We start from the raw sequence: 19250 nt of genomic DNA on the forward strand, positions 1-19250 counted from the left end.
ATAAATCCAAAAGGAGTTAGTGTTTTTACAATCGAGCAGACGATACATCCTCTACACTTATTCTCCACGACTGAACCGCAAACAACGACATCTTTGCATATCCGCCACCACTGTACAACAAACTACGATATTCTTTCTATTCGCTAGAAATACATTTCCCGTAACATATTCCAACTCAACGACCTATCAATTAGCTGACTGTCAAATTATTATCGAAGGCAACGACAAGGAATTTGTTAGTTGATCATATTACTTGCTTATTGTATAACTCATCACTGCCTACTAATTTATCGTGTAATATATGTATACTTTTTATACCTTTTTTTGTTGTTAACTAGTAATATTGTGCGAGAACAATGTCACATCCCGAATAAATAGAAACGAGTTCAACAGATTAGCTTCCCGACAACACGTACGTCAGATGTTCATATGTCACATACACTATGTTGCATGAACGTTACGCGCGTTGCACACACATCGCCCACATGTACGCCACGAACACGTATATCACACCATGTACGCAAATATCATAACAAATATGTCATACACATGTGCCACATCATATACATCACGAACACGTAATTTTATTCCATATCAGTAATTCTCGAATCCTCGTAAATTTAAGCAATAAAATCACAAAAATGCCACAGGTATTCTTTAAACAGCTGTTCTATGCAATCTGCAAATGTTCTCATGAAATGAATGCATTGAGAAGTTGCGATATGATTATGTTCAAAGTATGAGATAAATGGAATAAAATTAAATTCAGAAAGGATTATTGAATTGCAGATTTGGGTCGAAACTGTTGCCTGCATGATTTGAAGACAATCAGACGACGAATTGTCAATCGTGTCGACGTCGAGTGATGAAACTCAATCAGTGTGAAAGTGTGAATGTTAAGTAACGCATAAAGTTCATGAGAAGTTTTGACTGAATAAAGGATAAATTATTGTCTATCACTCAAACTTCCTATTTCATCAATCCAAAGAATAGTTATGCTTTATGATATGATAAGATGTACAACAGTGCGTGACTTGACAGAACATAATTGGCTAACTTGTCATAGTTAGATGATTGTCTACCTCATTATTTCCCCACAAATCATTATTTTACTAAATGAATCATCAACAAGATAATTTTAGTCACTCATTTCGAACTCTTTGATTATAGAAATGAAATAACTGCAACGAAATCTCTGTTAAAATCCAGCTGACAAATACAAGCCACTTATCCAATTTTTTTTTTTCAAAATCCTAAAATGAGAATTGTTCTTCGAATTTTTCATTCTTGGAGCTATCAGTTGCACATTCAGTTAAAACTTTTGGTCAATTAATAATTTTATTGGAATCAATTATTCTCTAATAAAATATCCATCCTTTTCCCAGATTAATTAAGCCGGAAGCAAAATTTCAAGATTTCGTACGATATTCGAACATTTCATAAATCACCATAAAACAAACGATTCTCACTGACTTCTTCAAGCGATTAGCAGCTGAATCATCCGTCTCCGATGATAACATTTTAAAGGTGGGTCTTTCGTTGTCCTTACATACATTACATATCCAAGGAAGTTATCTCGCTGTCAATTGACAAAACGACCAAATTGTTCTAATTAATTAGTATCCTAGAGGAAACATTTCCAGTCCATACATCTCATCTCACTAGTCTCAATCCTTCTGCTTTTCATTAGTGGAGCCAATTATATGTAAGCGCTGATATGATATGAAAATGTTATCATACTGATCACGACATGGCCAAAGCAATATCCCTCCACACTATATGACATCTCATTGCGTAATGACGAAATTGTTCTGACAGAATTTAACAATTTCATTTCGAGTTTCGCATGGCCGTAAACTGTTTACTGCAGAAGTATTGAGGTTATTAGGATATGTGGGGGGGTTTTGATCATGGGTGGTTGGAAGCGGTCTAATTGTCGGGGAATGTATGTGAGTCTTTTTCAGGTTAGAAGACAACAAATACGTAAGAGGAGATGGCTGTGAAGAAGCAGGTATGAGTATTTTATGCCAGTTTCACCCCATACAATATATTCGTCTTCCTCCAAAAAGACTAATAAAAGAATGAAGCTGGTGGACTCTGAACTGATAGTCATCACCACTGATAAGAGGGAAGCATTTGTAAAACTGTCAGTTATCATCCCTTAACACTGAGGTGGGTAAATGGTTTGGCTACATAATAACTTTAATCACTCAACCTCTCAGATTTCATTCTTGTTTCCCCCATCGGCTCGCTTTTTCTCTAAATAATTCATTTGCATTTGGAAAGTTGCAGAAAAAGTCGACGGAAAACATCAATGCGCGACTTGCCATGGTGATGAAAAGTGGAAAGTATTGCTTAGGATATAAACAAACGTTGAAAACACTACGGGCCGGTAAGGCCAAATTGGTTATTATCGCCAATAATACGCCACCTCTCAGGTTTGCTATACATATACTTAAATTTCTTTTCAACTGTAGGGACTTTATTCGTGATGATTCCAACATGATGGAGGAGAAAAAAACTACTTTTACATGTGATTAGGAGTGGTAGTTCATATGATTTTGACTTCGATGGGTGGCTCATTCTGAATGGAATATGCGATAATATATGTAACTGAGTAAAGCAATTGAATTCTGAATAGTGCTTTCGACATTATCCATATGCTCAGAAATTCCATTTCAATGAATTTTTCCATCAGTGTTTTTATGGGTTTGCGAATTTGCTTCTTCTGCTGTCTAATCTTGATTTTTAGTGTCCATATTGATTCTGTGGAGATAGTCAGTGGTGTGATCGAGAAACATTACACATCCTAGTCAAGTGTAAATGAGATTAACAACGCTGCATTCGAAGAATAACAGACAAATAAAATTTAGTTGATTTCAGGAAAAGTGAAATTGAATATTATGCGATGTTGGCGAAGACAGGCGTTCATCATTACAACGGTAACAATATCGAATTAGGTACGGCATGTGGAAAATTGTTTCGTGTTTGCACATTATCAATTACAGATGCTGGAGATTCAGATATTATTCGAAGTATGCCGTCTGAAAGTGCTTAAATTTAACTTTGTTCCTTCACTGGTATATTGAAAGAGTCGTAAATAAACCTTACTTTGTTGCTTGGTGTTTCAAATAAAGTTCAAATAGTTTAATACTTCCCACATCGGAATGTGTAGGTCTTTTTAACTTTCAAAAATAGTGTTAAAGGAAGAAGAAGTGATTTCAAGCAGAAGTTTGTCTTTTTCTAATAGTTTTCGTGTTGTTATATCTGTAGTAGTCTCAAGAGGTCATTTTATTTATTACTAGTCTTGGATTGGAATTGGAATGAGTGATGACAATTTGATCAAATTTTCCTGATTTTATGCTTTTGTCGCATTATGTCGCTATGTATTATTTTACACTGGTGGGATTTTGTTGGATAGATATCTGGGGGAGAGAATGTTTATTCTTTCATTTGTCTCGTGTCACTGTATAAAGGTGTGTTGAAGATGTAACGGACAAGTCGAAGTTGGTTAATATTACTTTTTTCTTGCATACAATCAGGTCAACACTACGAGTCGTCAGTATATGTGTCGGTTGCTTTTTATGTCTCAGCAGAAGTTATACCGTGAGCAAGAAAACGAGCATGAGTTGGGACTGTTTTGTCAAGTTGTTAAAGGTTTCATGCATATTTGTCATCAAAAATTCAAGTTGATTGTAATTGGGTCTGTCTGAAAACACTGGGGATGTGGCATTTCGTAGTAGGCGGAGGGTCGGGACCAATGTCGCGGTCTTTGTGGTGTTCGTGTGGGCGTGTTGCGATTATTGATTCTAAACGGGATTGTGTTTCAAGTTTGGTCTGGTACTGTCAGGGCAACATTAATTCCATGAACGCTACGTTTTTCCATCTTTATCAACTGTTTTATAAAAGGAATTTCCACTATTCATATGTGTCGTGATCCAGATATTCTGCGGTGTAATGGTTTTCAATCTTCACTTGACGAAGGGTCACGAATGAGTAGTGAAAATCTCCTTTAGGATAAACTTCAGTTAAAAGGGATAAATTTCAGTTGAAACTTTAAATGTATTAGTTTATCGAATATTGATAAGGATCTCTTCTGCCCTCTTCTGTTTTTAATTCACTGCGCTGTTGCCCTCCCGAACGTACTTTAGTTCTCGTTGATCACGATTGGGAACCACTGTTCTAGATGTCGATTTTGTGGTATTATGCGTAGACTGAAAATTATAGTTTCTGATATCTTAAAACATGTATCGTGATACCCAATTACTAATTTGCATGTCGTTTTCGGATCTCTATTAATATTTCAGTAATAAGATTGGGCCATTCTCTTTTTCACCGCGTAAAGTAACATAAAATATCGGGATCTTTTGAAATTCAGAACTCTTTTGTTTTTGAATAGTTCCCATACTGTAAGATTAACAGCACAGCTAGAAACTAAACACGAATCAAGTTGAGTGAGAGGTCAGAACATTGATCTTTGGTATTGCGGTTTGAGCAGTTAAAATAATCCATATGAAGCGATAAGGGTCAACATTTTTATTTACTCATCTCATCATTTTCGAATGATAGTGACAAGGTAGAGGTGCGTTATTTGTTCTTGCTTGTAGTTGCAAGTTCTTTCGTTACTTCAGGTGCAAAGTAATGCAAATAGCTATCAGAAAGCGTAGAACTGAAGATGAGTACAGGACATGGTTTTGATCATCTCACTACTATAGCAAAAGTCCCATTTATTATCGGTGTTGCTGGCGGGACAGCTTCAGGAAAGGTTATTATTTTATATACTGCTACTTCAGTGCAGGATAATGTCTCTTAATTGCCATTTTTTATTGTGCTATCGGATCCTTTCTTTATCGTGTAATGTTATGCTTATTTGTTATGCTTATTATCTTTTTTCTAAACTTGATAAGACAAAATCTAAGCTTTGCAGTAATAAAGAACCATTTCATATCGCAAGGTTCAATTTAGTTAAAATGAAAATTTTTTTTCTAAACTCAAAATTTTCAAAAATTTTTAAAATTTTCTTAATTTTTCAAAATGAAAGAGGCGCTCATCAAAACGGCAGTAAATCCGGAAAAACTGCAGTGCGTGGATGTCACATAATTATCAATGGTTTTATTGTTTATCCAGTTTTATTTCTTTAATCTGGGAGCGATAATTCGTGATGTTTAGTCATCAGTATGTTCTCGAATAATGGAGAAGCTCGGGAAAGCTAATGAACGACGAGTGGTGACCATATCACAAGATTCATTCTACCGCAACTTAACAGATGAAGAGACCAGAAAAGCTAACCGTGGAGAATTCAATTTCGATCATCCAGGTTTTGTATCTATGTTCGTTAGCAGTTTCTTTTGCACAGGAGAAATTTCCAAGTGTTTCATTGTCGAAAAATAAGATTTCTGTCTCCTTGCTAAATGATGTTTTCAATTTTCAAGTAGTTTCAGATGCTATTGAATATACGCTGATGATATCGATTCTTCACAAAATGAAGAAAGGTGAAAGTGTTGTCGTTCCAAAATATGACTTTTGTACCAATTCAAGGTTAAGCTTCCACATTTTCACTTTTTGCTGTTAATTTCATGCAATCTAACCTTTTGCAGGAAAAGGTGCTTAATATTTAAACTGACATATGATATTGGTGGAGAAATTATTTTTCTCAAATTTTTATAATATTTGAGAAAAAATTTCGCTTTAACAGACAGACCGCTCGTTTCACTTGTTCCTCAATAGCATCCCATAGGATTTTCTTGGATTAATTTTTTTTTGGAGTCGATAACGCTTATTGAAATTTACAGGTCGAAGGATTCTGATGTGATTGAATCAGCGGATGTTATAATTGTTGAAGGAATATTGATTCTGTATGATCAAGAATTACGAAATCTTTTTGATATGAAACTGTTTGTTGATGCTGACTCGGATGACCGTCTAGCTCGACGTATTCAGAGGGATATTCAGGAAAGGGGTCGCTCAGTGTCCCAAGTAAATAACTCAGAAAATTTTCATTTGCATTTGCTTTTTGCTGTTTAGTATGTTATAAAAATGAAGTGTTTTGCATGCGAAGTTGATAGAAATTTACACTGTAAATAGTCCTTAATTTCTGAACCTTTTTTTCTGCTTTCAGGTCCTCCATCAGTACCTGAATCTTGTGAAGCCAGCGTTTGAAGAATTTTGCTTACCGACGAAAAAGTATGCCGACGTTATTATACCACGTGGTGCTGATAACAACGTTGCCATCGATTTAATTTTACATCACATTCATGAAATTTTACGTTCACCGTCCTCCTTAGATGAGTCATCGTCGTATGAAACCTGCTGCATCGTTCATCGCGTTGCGTCTTTTAGCCGGTTACATTAATTCAACAGTTTTAGGTAGCCTTGTTCAAGAAATTAGAAGCAGTCATCGTTGTTATTGTCTTACAATGTTGTTTTTTCCTCACACTATACTGTTCCAGATTTGTTTTTACGTGGACATTAAAATACTTGTTTCTGTTATGAACATCTTTCTACATTTGTCATGGTTTTCCCTAACTAGTGAATCAGCATCAGTTGGTTATTGAAGTATTCCTTTAGATTTGATTTTTTTTTTAGATTTATTTTCTTCAAAATTTCCCAGTTTTTTTGCTAAAGTCATTTCTTTTTTCAAAGAAGAAAGTTTTTTTGCTTTACTGACTTGAAGTAGTGATTTTCCTTCATGCTATGCTGATTTTATTGACGTTACTTTGGAAACTCACAATAAATTTGTGTGATTTTGCTGTTTACGTTAGGAATCTTTACCATTGATTTGTCACTTGGTTATGTTGTGCAAAGTTTTTCCAATTTCTGTACTCAATTTCATGGAAATGTCAGTTCTGATAAAAGCCTTCTTGTAAAACGCGATGAGTATAGTATTATTGCAGTAAGGGATTATCAGATGCATTTTGCGTCTACCTGAAGATAAGGAAAAAGTAATGGTTCATTGGACTCGGGTTTTTCGGATTTGGATATATTTGTATACGGCAGGCAGTATTTGCAATGTCACCTTCTTCATCTGCCACTGGTAATGAACATTGTCGTGCATGTATGAGCGTTGAAGAGTTGATGGAACATGCTCGAAAACTAGCTGGGAAACTGTCCTCAGAGAACAATAAACAACAGTCGTCAACCACTCGAGCGTCCTCAGTTCGTGTTTTGTTTATTGCAGTATGAAAGAAATGAAATAAACGGTAGTCCTGAAGACCTTTTTTATTGCGAGTTATCTTGAAATAAACTATGACTTGAGGTGCACTGCCGTTTTTATAATCAGCTGTATTTACAAAACAATAATTGTGAAATGTTTACTAAAAATTCCAGGACTTATCAGGTGGTCTTTTCACTATGTCAGTGTCATTGCCACATAAGAATTGTTACAAAATATTTGGTTGGTTTCAGGGTTCAGTTAAAACAAAACCAATGAGGACGGATTGTCCTCTCACTACTGAAAAATTAGGGAATTCGACTTGGAATCTACTTCATACAATAGCAGCATATTATCCACTTAAGCCAACACTTGAACAGAAGAAGAATGTATGCACCCTAATGGATTTGTTAGGAAAGGTAGGTAATATTCGTTTTGTAGCCGTCGTAACATCATTTATCATTTAGGTGTACCCATGTATTTTCGAGTTAACGATCGGAAGTGCTTGAGGGATAACAACATAGAAACTCGTCATGTTTTCGATTAAACTACTGGATAATAAAGCAGTTTTTTTTATTTTACCTTTTTTTTACATCTAATTATAAAAACACCCTTTGTACTTCAATAACATTTAATGTTGCATTGAGATGATTAGAGCTACTAAAAATTGTTGGTTTTTTCTTTTTTTTTGCAATTACTTCGAAAATCTGTCAAGAATTGCCGGTAACGAAATAACAACCGATTCATCTTAGTTATAGTTTTCTATTATCAGTGTAGAAAGTTGTAAAAATTAAAATCTCTGAGAATGTCTTAACATCAGACTAGCTGATTCTACTGTAATGTTTACTGAGTGTTCGTATTTAATTAGTAGAATAGTAACAGAAGTTTTTGTATAGTTATGACTTCATGCACGAAAATATTAATGTGCTAAAAACTACAAATGCTAGTTATCGAGTTTAACGTAGTGTTTGTTACGTGGAATTACTTCCGCATTTTAATCATCTTTTCATCATTTTGTCACCTGTAAGTTTCATTAGTGCGCTGATGTTTAACCAGTATTTGGAAAAAATTTACAAAGTTTATTTTCATTATTTTTATAGATGTATCCATGCTCTCATTGTGCAGAAGATCTACGTCAAGATTTATTAAAATATCCTCCAGATGTCGAAGATCGTGAAAGATTTTCATTGTGGATGTGTGGATTGCATAATCGAGTTAACAAGAAACTTGGTAAATCCGAATATGATTGTGCTCAGTGGAAGGAACGATGGTTAAGTGGTTGGAAGGATGGCTCTTGTGACTATTAATTTTATAAGCTGAATTGATATTATATCGAGAAAGCCGTTTTGATTCATGGATTTTCAACCTTCTTGATTCATACAAAACAGAAACATGTAATATGAACTATTATTACTGATTGTTGTTCGGAAATTTCAATTAGAAATTTTGAATTTGAATGGAAAAGGTAGAAATATCCTTTCTATAGGAATTTATAAGCCGAATTAGTATTATTTCGAAAAAATTCTTTTGAAGGAATTGATGTTGACTTCCATATCTGTTACAATTTCTTTTGCTATTTCCATGTATATACATACCATCTTTTGAAGCGGCTTTATTTTACTGAGTAGTGCACATAAAGTTTTATTAATGGCCCCAGGTGATGGCATTTTTAACGGCAGTCATTTATCTGAATATTTAGTCTTTTAATTGGTAAATTTACTAATTTTTTAATTGCTTGGAGAGAAGCTTATTTGTTTGAATTTTCATTCAGCGGTTCGGTGAAACTTGGAAATGAGATGTTTTTGGCTTCTTCATTATTTTTGACTTTTTGCAAACGAAAAAGGACTTGTGGTTTTCTTTTCTGCCCCCTTCTCTTTTTCTTTCTTCCTCTCTCTGACCTTCTTGATTGCGATATGTTTTCTAAATTTGTACTAGTGTCATTTTGCTTGAAGTGAAGTTCTGCTATCACTTATTTCATGTTTTATTTCTGCAACTTTTATCAAGATATTGGGGACGAAGGAACGAATTACTGAATCTTCCAGTTTCACTCGAAATTTGATGGTATCGGCAGAAGACTGATATCCGTAGACATTAGTGTTGAATTATTAGCAATAAGCAGTCACTGAATTCACTGAAAGTCACCGAATTTATTGTGGGATCTGTCTTGTCAGAAGTGTATAGGATACGACATGCTGCACATTGAAGTAAGTGTTCCTTTTTTCCTTTAAAAAAAAAACCTGAGCCAAGGTCAAGTTTTGTTTTTAGTCGTTTTTATTTGTAAATAAATCAGCGGAACATATTATTCCGCATTGCAGCCCAGGTCAGACTGCAAAAAAGGTTCATAATGCTAGTCAACAATAACAGTTTTGCCGGAGCTATTATTTGCTCCTGGCTCAAATGATGCATGATTGACATGACGGAGCATCAATTTCCTAAGATGAAATTCACGACATCAATTTTATTCCAATATATTTGTTGATTAGATTCTAGTGAATGAAAGCCCCTTTCGTCGTGAGATAGCATCTTCAGCTAATTAAAACTAGTTTTAGCAGATGAGTTCTGCTCAATTTTTGTAGGATTGCTGCGCTATTGACAATCCTAAAGCTGCATTGGAAATCAGCTCTGAATCCGAAGATAGTGACAACTTGGCAGATGACGAAAAAACAGTTGAGAAGCAGAATAAAAATGCGAGAGATGCTGACAGTAATGTCGACTGTTTAAATGCTAATTTGGCTTCTGGAGATTCTATTTTTAGTTGTTCGGATACGAATTCATCTGAAGGTTTACAAATTTCTGGAACAAAGTAACCTTCGATGATGTGTGATCGTTATTTACGAAAATGTGAACTGGTTATGAGTTGGACTTCCACGTTGAGATTTAAATTAAGTGATTAAAATTGAAATCTTAATGAATTTAAAAAGCAAGGATAATGTTAATCTTGTGGTAGTATCAACTGACTCACTTGATCCTTCAAATCACTTGGTCTGCAGCTAACTGTGATAACGATTTCAGGTGTTCTGGAAATGGAGCAAGGAAATAGTGCAGTAGATAAAGGTTCACGGAGCGTTTTGAGAAATGTGGGACTTCCAAAATTCTTTCTTTTGGATGATAAGAGTAGTGGCGGTAATAACATGGATGTGGAATTGGAAAAATGGGCTGTTGCTCCGAGGATTTCAACAGGTTTTTCATGTAAACGTTTGCTTGTTTCCTTCTACCTTTTCCTTTCTTTTTTTTTTTTGAAAACATGCATAGATTGTTCTTCCAGATACAGTCTATACTTTGGCCGCACTTCCGAGCATTTCCTCTCCCCTTGTTTATTCTCTTACTTCCAATAAACTTTCTTCATTATGTGAAACCATTAGTTTGGAGGAGCATAGTTAATAATCGTAAGGTGAATATTGCACTTTAAATAATCGAAATTTCACGAGTATGCATTTTCCATAGTTCTTTTGCAGCGTTCATTATAATTTTGTGTTTATTTAGATGTCAGGGATAAGTCTATATATGCGTCAAAAAGAAAGAAAAATAGAGAAAAGATGAAACAGTTTCAAATGGAAATTTTTTTCGCATCGATTATTGAAATGCTTTGCGATGGGGAATTCGAGGGTTTGAATATTCATTTTCGGAAAGGTATAATTTTTGTTTATATCTATTTTTATGGCAGGCATGTATTCTATGTATTTGTTGTGGATAAATCATATTTTTCTTGATTTGTCAAACGATTTACTGAGCGCATTAGTTTTCCTCATTCCTTATTGTTCTATGCCATAAGTTTACCAACTTTGAAATACCAATGATTACTGTTGTAATCCTTAGTTAAATCTTATAGATCATTATTATCCGAAGGAGTCTTTTGAAAACACTTGGGGACTTATTTTGATCTTTTTCACACAATTGTCCCTAAAGATAAAGATACTGTCTTTTAGAGTACATTTTAAGATGAAATTGGACCAGTTGATTGTTTCAGTTTTGAGGCAGATTGCTGGACACTTTATCCACCCTTCATATCTTTCCGATGATTACGGAGCGTTTCGCATCGCAATTAGGAGAAGAATAACGGAAACTCTGAATGCTGCTACAAACCAGAAAATCGGAAATAGGTGCATTATTGTCGTCCCTATATAAAAAAAGTTTATCAAAGAAAAAAAAAAACTGGTTGCAGTTTAATGGTTAAATACGGTAATGTCGCTGTGATGAAGAAAGTTCTTTTTTATGCTAATTTTAAAAAGCGTTTATTTCACTTCAAGAAAATTTTCCTTTAAGTTTATTTAGAGGGGAAAGGAACTCAAATAATTTGGAGTTCGATTGCAGTTTAACCGTTGATGCTCCTGTAAAAAAGAATTATTTCTTATCTAGCCGATATAGCGTCGATTTCAAAGAAATCAGAAAGATTGGAAGTGGAGGCTTCGGAGAAGTTTTTCATGTAATGTTTGAAACTTCAGATTTCTGAAGTATTAGAAAATTCATGTGTTTATTTTATGAGAAAAATGAACTTGTGGGAAAAAGTGTAAAAATTTTGCTTTTTGAACCGATTTAAACAGTTGCACTTCTGTCATGTTATTTTGTTTGTATCAGTAAGGCTGATGTGAGATTTTTTAGCTTTCTGGCTATGAATTTTCGTTTCAGGTACATTCTAATATTGATGACTGCGATTACGCCGTTAAAAAAATTCAGTTTAACTTAACGATGTCTGAGCCGGTGACAAAGGTTAGTTGTGTATATTGTCTTACCAATTTCAGAAACTTTCGCTTTTTAACTATATCATTTTTTTGATATAATATACTATTTCGTTAATATAATTTGATTTTAATGGATTAGTTTCGAACAAGTATGAGTTGTTTTTATTTAGTTCTTAGGATTCATCAGATTCTAGATCGTCAATGAAGTTCGTTTGCTAGCAGTTGTTCAGCACAAAAATATCGTGCGATATTATGGTGCTTGGTTAGAGCTGCAAGACTTGCAGACACCATCATCCGGGGAGAATGATGAATATTGCAGTGACGAGTGAGTGAGATAATTCTTTTTTATATGTTTTAATTTTATATGTCTGGATACCATGTTACTTTCGAATTTTGTCCTTTTCAGTATGAGTATACTGAAATTTTATGATTTAAGATATAAAAAATAAGACATAAAATTAAGAGAGGGAATCGCTTGGAAGAATTCACCTGAGGAGAGAAGAAAAGGTATTTCATCTTCAACTAATGCTTGCTCGAAGTTTACTCAAATGGTATGCATCGCCTCCGAAAGAACTGAATTTTTTTTTCAAGAGTCCTTTTTGATTTAATCTTCTTGTATAAAATCGCTTTTTAATGCAAATCCATAAAAATTATCATGCTTATGTTGTTTTAACAAAGGCCTTTTCGCCTGATTTAGGATGAAAAGGATGATTCGGGAGAACAGTCTGGCACAGTTCATGAAAAACAAGGTCGTTTTTGGACGCAGGAACCTTCAACCACTTCTAGTTCAACGATTTCGGGAGGGTACAAGATGCGTCGAAGTATTTCTACCAATCACTGCTTGATGGTTGCAAGAGGGAGTGCGAGAAGTGATCCAGTAAATTTAATACTGCCTCATTCAGTAAGCGAATTTAAAATTTTTAAAGCTGAAGTCTTCTGCAACGATTGAATTTGTTTTTAGGGTACTGCAGTCATGTTCGTGCAGATGGAACTTTGCTCGCATACTCTTAGCGATTATTTTGCTGAGCGAAATGCCGGTATTTTTTATTTTTTATTTTTAGCTTCATTTTCCGAGGATTATCGTTAATATTTTGACTGCAGTATTAAAAAAAGCTGTAAAAGGTTCTTCTTTTAATATGCATCGTGAAATTAAATTTGTTGCAGAAATCAGGCCAAAAATAGATCGACAGCTGAATAGAAGCATTATGGAGCAACTAATGTCTGCAATGACTCACTTACATTCCAAAAAAATTATTCACCGAGATATCAAAGTTTGTCTTGCTCTTCTTTTTGGACTTTAGAAAATCAGGTGATTATTTTTCTTGTTTTAAATCATAATTTGAAAAAAAAAGCGACTATGTGTCGTGTTTTTCATCTGATTATTGGTTTTGTTTTAATTTTTATTTCTATTTTTTTTGTCTGAATTTTATTTGCTTATGTTGTAAAAAATAATTTTGACCAGGTGTGGTTTTGAGGCATCCGAAATAATTTTCAAACTATTTGCCTCATTTAGCTTACCACTCATGTGTGTTTTGCAACAACTAGTCTTAAATAATAAACTTTAGGATTTTTTTTTAACATTGTTTATTATTAATCTCGAAATTGTCATTTGTCTATTATCATTTTACGTAATTGACATTGACTTTTCATGCAAATTACGTAATTTTGTTATCTCAATGTGTATATTAGCAGGGAGCAATTTGAAATGTAATTTGATTCCTGTGGTCCTTAAATTTGTGTTGAAAAAGTTAAATATATGGTCCAACTGGTGAAACAGTGCTTGACTCACACTGCTCGATGGAGTCTGATCATACTTTAATTTTAAATTATTAAATTAGACACAATAATATCAATACTTATATTATGATATTATTTGGTTTCAGCCGAGCAATATTTTCCTTCGTAATGAGAGTTGTTCTCCAGTTCCATCCGTACTTTTGGGCGATTTTGGATTAGCATGTCTTCATCAAACAAACATTATTTATAAGACTACAGTTGCTGGAAATGAGACAACCACACATAGCGTGGGTGTTGGTACCTCTATTTACGCAGCACCTGAGCAGCAGAATTCTACTATTTACGATAATGCAGTGAGTGACTGTTATTATTCCTTTACATGGAATTTAGATAATTTGTTTGTATGGTTAGTAGTTCTAAGTATTACGACTTGATTTACATTGAAGATTAAAAGCCATGGAATTATTTGTAATTGCTTCACTGTTTAGTTCTGATTAATTCTGGAGTATCTTAATAATTTTAGATTTCAGTAACCCTAATAGCTTCCATAGTTTTTCATGCACTTAGATTATATCAAGAAAGAATATAGGAAACGAGATTTTTTTGAGTTGGAAGTATATTTTATCCATCTCAGGTAGATGTCTACAGTGCTGGGATTGTGTTTTTTGAACTATATGTTCCATTTGGTACACAAATGGAACGACTAGAAGCTATTGCGAAGTTGAAGGAAGGAAAATTAAGCGATGAATTCAAAACTTCTTTTCCCGACGAAGTTCGTCATTTGTTGGTTTTGCGATTGAAAAGAAATAATCTCAGTCTATCTCTCTGCCATTCATGTCATCAGTATTGTTTCCATTCAGGTTTTCCACTTTCATCAAACTCCATCATAGTGATCGGATTCTTTATTACATTTCCTGGCTTTCTTTACCAAGTCGATCCGACTCCTACTCTTCATTTTACAGTACAGATGGAATTGTCTGTATGACTGCGGAATAAAGTAAAAGCCTAAAAGTGTTCTCTATTATTATATTCACTATGTCAATCTCATTATGAGCATTACCAAATAGATGGGAAAAATAATCATTTTGTTAGTTTGTAATAAGTTGGTGATCTTATACGGAGTTTGTAATAAGTTGGTGATCTTATACTTATACGGAGAATCGATACGGATGTTCGTAGTGAAAAATGGTAACCAGAATTGAAAGCGTATAGCTTTGATTCGGCCTAAGTAGCTGTACTAGGTATATGTTCGGGAGTATGATGTCGAGAACATTGTATTGAAAGACCGTTCGATGCGAATGTTCTAGCTAATTAGAAAACTTACGAAGCTAATCAAGTCCACTAAACATTTCCCTGACTTCTAAACATATTGGTATTGTTATTTCTTACGATCGATACGTATCCTATGAGTTGGCATGTTGTACTAAGCTTGTTATTTTCTTTCGACCATCTCCGTCTTTCTTAATTTGTTCAACGGGCGTTATATCCATCCATGAAATGTACTGTAGCGTCAAAATATTGAGCGATTTCCAGGGTTGATGCACTCAACTTTTAGCTTACTGAGCGAGCAATGCTTTATGGGATTTCAAAGTATTGTTGTCGGTCTTCATTCTAGTTTTACGGTGAGGAGTCGAGGGTTTTGTGAAGAACAGGTTAATCAAAGGATTTCATTACTTTCCACACGCAGTGTACTTATGTTTTATTACTTTTATTATTGTATTGACTAACAATCATTGATCACTGTCATTGTTTCAGGCGAAGTTGATTAAGGAAATGTGTAAGGAGAATCCACAGGAACGAATTCATGCTTTTGACGTTGTTGCTAAGCTTGGTAAAATTGGAGAAAATGTAGAATCTCTCAAGCATCGTATCCAAGAGCTTGAAAAAGAAATTGTACGACTTAGGAACCTTTTACTGGACAATAATATTACAGGAATTTGAATATATCTAACACCACATTTAGTTGTTATCGCTCTTTGAAGATCTTACCACTCAAAGTTGTGTCGAATTTTACCTAAACTATATTCGGTCCTATTAATATAATTTTGCGAAAGACTGACCATTTATTTTTCTTGCCACAATAAATTAAGATAGAATAATTGATACATTGTTTACATATTTCTTATTTCATCATCAAACGACCTCGCATCATATCAACTAGGTAGCAAAGTTTTACTGTTGGGTAATCTTTTTAGTTTTTTTCTTTTGTTATTTCAAGAATTTGTTGCCTTTTTTCATTATATCATTCTTTTTGTTGGATCATTGTTACGTCGTTTAAGTATAGTTTTGTCTGAAAATATTGCAGTTCAACTCTAATACTGATCCTATCAATACGCGGTATTTAGATTATGTTTGCTTTTAATCAATTGTTCACACTCTAGTCCTAAAACAAAGTTCCGGGTAGCAGGAAAAAGAAAGCAAAAGAACTCAGTCATTTCTAAAATAGTATAGGGATTGTAAAAATTGTTTCCAAGGATTTTTTTCTAAGGGAGTTTGGTTTTCTCATCAATAATACCCATTTATCTTTTCCTTTGCTTATATGAGATTTTTAAAACTAAAAATAAGTTAATTTTTGGATTCCTTAATTAGTTGCGTGTAATCTCCCGGTTTTTCCACAAATAATTTGAATTTTCGTTTTTCGAAATTCACTGTTCGCAGTAGAAGAGACTTCGGTTTTCTTTTTTTTGACAAATATGAATAAAAATTGCTAGTGTCGTGGTGCACTTGTTGTGGGCATTATTTCGAATTCGATGGAATATTTTGTCATATTCTTCAGGAATTAGGAGCTTTCGGGACTTCCTTAAAGATCGTATTCCAATGCACTCAGTCTATAGCATCACCGGGGACGATGTTGTGTTGGATGGTCGAATGATTATAAAATAAATAAGTTATATGTAAGGAACATATGTAAATATATACTGGCGATATATGAAATGATTCTTTTCAGCATTCTTCATATAAATTTTTCGAACGAATCAGGATCGAAGTTTTGCCTCCCTGGGTTCCCCGCACCTCACTAATTTGAATATTCTTCTTTACGTGATGATGTCTTGCTCTCATCCATTCCTTCATTTGCCCATCTGTTGACATATTTTTCCAGAAAGGAAAGGGGAAAAAGATGGAGGGTAAAGGAATGGAAATTTTGACGAAACTGCTGACATTCTATGTCTGGTTTTCTTCTTTTTGTTTGTTCTTCCTTCATGCCATGATTGATTGCATCTTTTTTACACGTTTTAATTACCTAATAGTAGATGAGTTACCGTTATCAAGATCTGAGTGCAATTTTCTAATGGGCACACAATGTATAACTACGGTACTTATCATGCGTCATATGTCAGATCGTCCCCATCTTCGCATACTGTGGCATTTTGGGATTGCGATAATTACTAAATTGATATCCAAAGGATTTATATCGATTGTACTATAATATAGTTGGTATCGAATCAATTCAAATATTGTTCGACATACAAATTTTACTTATGGAAACTCGATAGAGGTCAAGAAAGCATAATTTCACATTATTTATTTATTTATTTCTTGATTTAAATATGGATGTCTTCCTTGATTATTGCCGTAAAGATGTGGATATCAGCAAAGATGCAGCTAGTGAATTATTGCTTGCAAAGCATATGGATTTCATCGAGCGTTATGTCAAAAACAAGGAATCTTATGTAAGTAATTCGCTTAGTGACTTACTTGCTTTTTAGATAGGTGCTACGGAGAATGTTTGCTAGTTGTTTCAGAATTTTATTCCTTTGTTTGACTTGTACTTTCTATGGTGCACGCTGTCTACTTATTTTGAAATTTCCTGTTGCTCCGAATCATATTAAGTTTGCAAGAAGTTCGGAATAAGATTAGTATCTCTAAATAATTACTTTTCATTAAATCATTATTACTATCTTGATATTAGAATCAACTGTGTAAAATTGATCTTTACATTATCTGAAAAGAAAGTTTAACAATTTTTCATTTTTTTCTCATAATAAAAATTTTGCAAGGGTCCAGCTGCTAGTAAGTGTTTCATCAAATTTTATTCTTTTAATTGTAGGAAAGTATCACTACAGAATATCTTCGAATGAGTGGTATCTATTGGTGCTTGCAAGCAATGGACATAATGGGCAAATTAGATAAAATGGATGTTAATGAGATTATTATTTACGTGAAGCAATGTCAGCAACCAAATGGTGGCTTTGCTCCTGCTGAACACCACGATGCCCACTTATTGCATACACTGAGTGCTGTACAAGTAAACTTGTGCTTTTATTTTCTAAATTGTTATAGAAACAAGCATTGTTGTTATAGATTATTTCGGTACTCAAATAGTGCAAATAGTAGCACACAAGCATATAACAATTGCACGCTTCATAAATGAGGTTTAGCTAACGTTGATTTCCCATTTGAATTTGAATTTTCACTCAAATGAACGCATATGAAGTATTCGAACATCCACAATAACACTGATTGGTATTCATAATTGTTAAAATTACATATGATGGCAAAAAGTTGTGGTTCATTTAAGGAAAAAAAACCAACGATAGCATGACCATTCCAATCGTAGTTTCATGAAAGTCATAAGAGTTAAGTCATTTTTCTAATGGTCAAATGCGCATAAATTTATTTATATCATTAAATGAACCGTATTGACTTCTGATGACCGGCTCTGACACATCTGTGACTTCTTTCTTTCCTTCTAAGGCTTGCTTTGATTCGCTGTCTGCCGCTTCATAATTCATAGTTTGCCACATGGAAATAAATATGCTAACGAAAGATTATGTTGCGGTGCTGGTCAAAAGAGAAGTGAAGAAGGTAAAGGTAGCATTGTGCAATGTAAATCAGTTCATCTCTGTGGCTTAGAAACTGATGATTGTATGCAATTATTAACGCATTTCCCTTGTGCTTTGTGCTTTCCTTGCCGCTTGCATACTAAAATATGTTGTCATCACTGGTCATCCAGATTCTTATCATAGCATTTTTATTAATCATTACTAACAGATTTTCTGTGCATTTTAAATTAACAATGATTTAAAGCATAAACCATATTACCCTTTTTTTTGTTTTTAGTGATGTTTTTGGAAATCTTGCATTTGGAAATAGAACCTGGAAATATAATAAACTGTGAATTCATATTTCGTACTATTGCTTTTTATGTTTTCCATTAAGTTTTTTTAACAGAACTAAAACTTGACTTTTAGGAGACAAATTAATTGTAAAAAATATCGGAAAGACAAATTAATTATAGAAAATATCAAAAAAAAAAAAAATAATAATAATAATAAAGTATCGGAAACTATGAAGTTAGCGGTGAACCTTCATTAAACACGAAATAGTTATTAGCAAAGTACTGAAAGTTCTGTGTGATTCTTTTGTAAAGGTACTGTTTTGAGTTTTTCAAATTTTAGATAATGGTAATGCTGGGTAAACTGGATGAAATTGATACAAATGCGGTGGCCTGTTATGTCACATCCTTACAAAATGAGGATGGAAGTTTTGGCGGTGATGAATACAATGAGATTGATACGCGCTTCTCATTCTGTGCATTGGCTACGCTCCATTTGATTGTAAGTCCAAGAAAGCATTTGAAAGTTTAGACATAATGACTAATTTGATTAATAAATGGCAGGTAAATAAGGGTTCGTTTAATAGCAATGAAACCCATTGAGTATCATGAGGTTATTTTATGTTTT

At 33.9% G+C, this 19250-nt stretch overlaps 7 protein-coding genes across 8 annotated transcripts in view; all 7 read left to right on the forward strand.

Moving 5' to 3' along the window:
• Positions 1–1958: 1958 nt before the first annotated feature.
• LOAG_05816 (60S ribosomal protein L30) lies at positions 1959–3330 on the forward strand. The gene is made up of 3 exons (XM_003141353.2): positions 1959–2011; positions 2293–2438; positions 2884–3330. The coding sequence occupies exons 1-3, from the start codon at positions 1994–1996 to the stop codon at positions 3056–3058; spliced, it is 339 nt and encodes a 112-aa protein (XP_003141401.1). The 5' UTR covers positions 1959–1993; the 3' UTR covers positions 3059–3330.
• Positions 3331–4626: 1296 nt separating this feature from the next.
• Positions 4627–6539, forward strand: LOAG_05817 (uridine kinase). The gene is made up of 5 exons (XM_003141354.2): positions 4627–4765; positions 5170–5317; positions 5442–5538; positions 5793–5976; positions 6119–6539. The coding sequence occupies exons 1-5, from the start codon at positions 4676–4678 to the stop codon at positions 6350–6352; spliced, it is 753 nt and encodes a 250-aa protein (XP_003141402.1). The 5' UTR covers positions 4627–4675; the 3' UTR covers positions 6353–6539.
• A 365-nt stretch (positions 6540–6904) lies between these two features.
• On the forward strand, positions 6905–8778 carry LOAG_05818 (hepatopoietin HPO2). The gene is made up of 3 exons (XM_003141355.2): positions 6905–7155; positions 7405–7569; positions 8251–8778. The coding sequence occupies exons 1-3, from the start codon at positions 7009–7011 to the stop codon at positions 8455–8457; spliced, it is 519 nt and encodes a 172-aa protein (XP_003141403.1). The 5' UTR covers positions 6905–7008; the 3' UTR covers positions 8458–8778.
• Positions 8779–9339: 561 nt separating this feature from the next.
• On the forward strand, positions 9340–9957 carry LOAG_16519 (hypothetical protein; the record flags this gene model as incomplete). Its single annotated transcript, XM_020449172.1, has 2 exons — positions 9340–9354; positions 9727–9957. The coding sequence occupies 2 exons, from the start codon at positions 9340–9342 to the stop codon at positions 9955–9957; spliced, it is 246 nt and encodes an 81-aa protein (XP_020307359.1).
• A 216-nt stretch (positions 9958–10173) lies between these two features.
• On the forward strand, positions 10174–10531 carry LOAG_16520 (hypothetical protein; the record flags this gene model as incomplete). Its single annotated transcript, XM_020449173.1, has 2 exons — positions 10174–10330; positions 10416–10531. The coding sequence occupies 2 exons, from the start codon at positions 10174–10176 to the stop codon at positions 10529–10531; spliced, it is 273 nt and encodes a 90-aa protein (XP_020307360.1).
• Positions 10532–11089: 558 nt separating this feature from the next.
• LOAG_16521 (PEK/HRI protein kinase) lies at positions 11090–15507 on the forward strand (the record flags this gene model as incomplete). Its single annotated transcript, XM_020449174.1, has 11 exons — positions 11090–11250; positions 11462–11564; positions 11777–11857; positions 12024–12154; positions 12293–12380; positions 12527–12730; positions 12791–12866; positions 12994–13100; positions 13713–13919; positions 14201–14338; positions 15322–15507. 11 exons carry the CDS (start codon positions 11090–11092, stop codon positions 15505–15507), a joined length of 1482 nt encoding a protein of 493 aa, XP_020307361.1.
• Positions 15508–16785: 1278 nt separating this feature from the next.
• Positions 16786–19250, forward strand: part of LOAG_16522 — a gene marked incomplete at its 5' end in the record, with an annotated part of 6115 nt that continues 3650 nt past the window's right edge. The window contains 3 exons of one of the 2 annotated variants that reach the window (XM_020449176.1): positions 17115–17237; positions 17615–17812; positions 18966–19124. In XM_020449176.1, the coding sequence (XP_020307362.1) occupies positions 17115–17237; positions 17615–17812; positions 18966–19124 (480 nt within the window). Of the gene's footprint in view, positions 17238–17614; positions 17813–18965; positions 19125–19250 lie in introns of both variants that reach the window. The other variant, XM_020449175.1, reaches the window with a different exon arrangement.

This window comes from Loa loa (genome assembly GCF_000183805.2).
Source record: "Loa loa unplaced genomic scaffold supercont3.6, whole genome shotgun sequence".
Lineage (NCBI taxonomy): Eukaryota > Metazoa > Nematoda > Chromadorea > Rhabditida > Onchocercidae > Loa > Loa loa.

What these genes read in the sequence shown, in the direction of transcription:
- LOAG_05816 (XM_003141353.2), top strand. An exon ending in AATAATACGCCACCTCTCAG is followed by an intron (nt 2,439 to 2,883) that starts GTTTGCTATACA and finishes AGTTGATTTCAG; the next exon opens with GAAAAGTGAAATTGAATATT.
- LOAG_05817 (XM_003141354.2), top strand. Translation starts at nt 4,676, where the DNA reads ATGAGTACAGGACATGGTTTTGATCATCTCACTACTATAGCAAAAGTC. An exon ending in GCGGGACAGCTTCAGGAAAG is followed by an intron (nt 4,766 to 5,169) that starts GTTATTATTTTA and finishes CGTGATGTTTAG; the next exon opens with TCATCAGTATGTTCTCGAAT. An exon ending in GGGGTCGCTCAGTGTCCCAA is followed by an intron (nt 5,977 to 6,118) that starts GTAAATAACTCA and finishes TTCTGCTTTCAG; the next exon opens with GTCCTCCATCAGTACCTGAA.
- LOAG_05818 (XM_003141355.2), top strand. Translation starts at nt 7,009, where the DNA reads ATGTCACCTTCTTCATCTGCCACTGGTAATGAACATTGTCGTGCATGT. An exon ending in CAACCACTCGAGCGTCCTCA is followed by an intron (nt 7,156 to 7,404) that starts GTTCGTGTTTTG and finishes GGTTGGTTTCAG; the next exon opens with GGTTCAGTTAAAACAAAACC. An exon ending in TAATGGATTTGTTAGGAAAG is followed by an intron (nt 7,570 to 8,250) that starts GTAGGTAATATT and finishes TTATTTTTATAG; the next exon opens with ATGTATCCATGCTCTCATTG.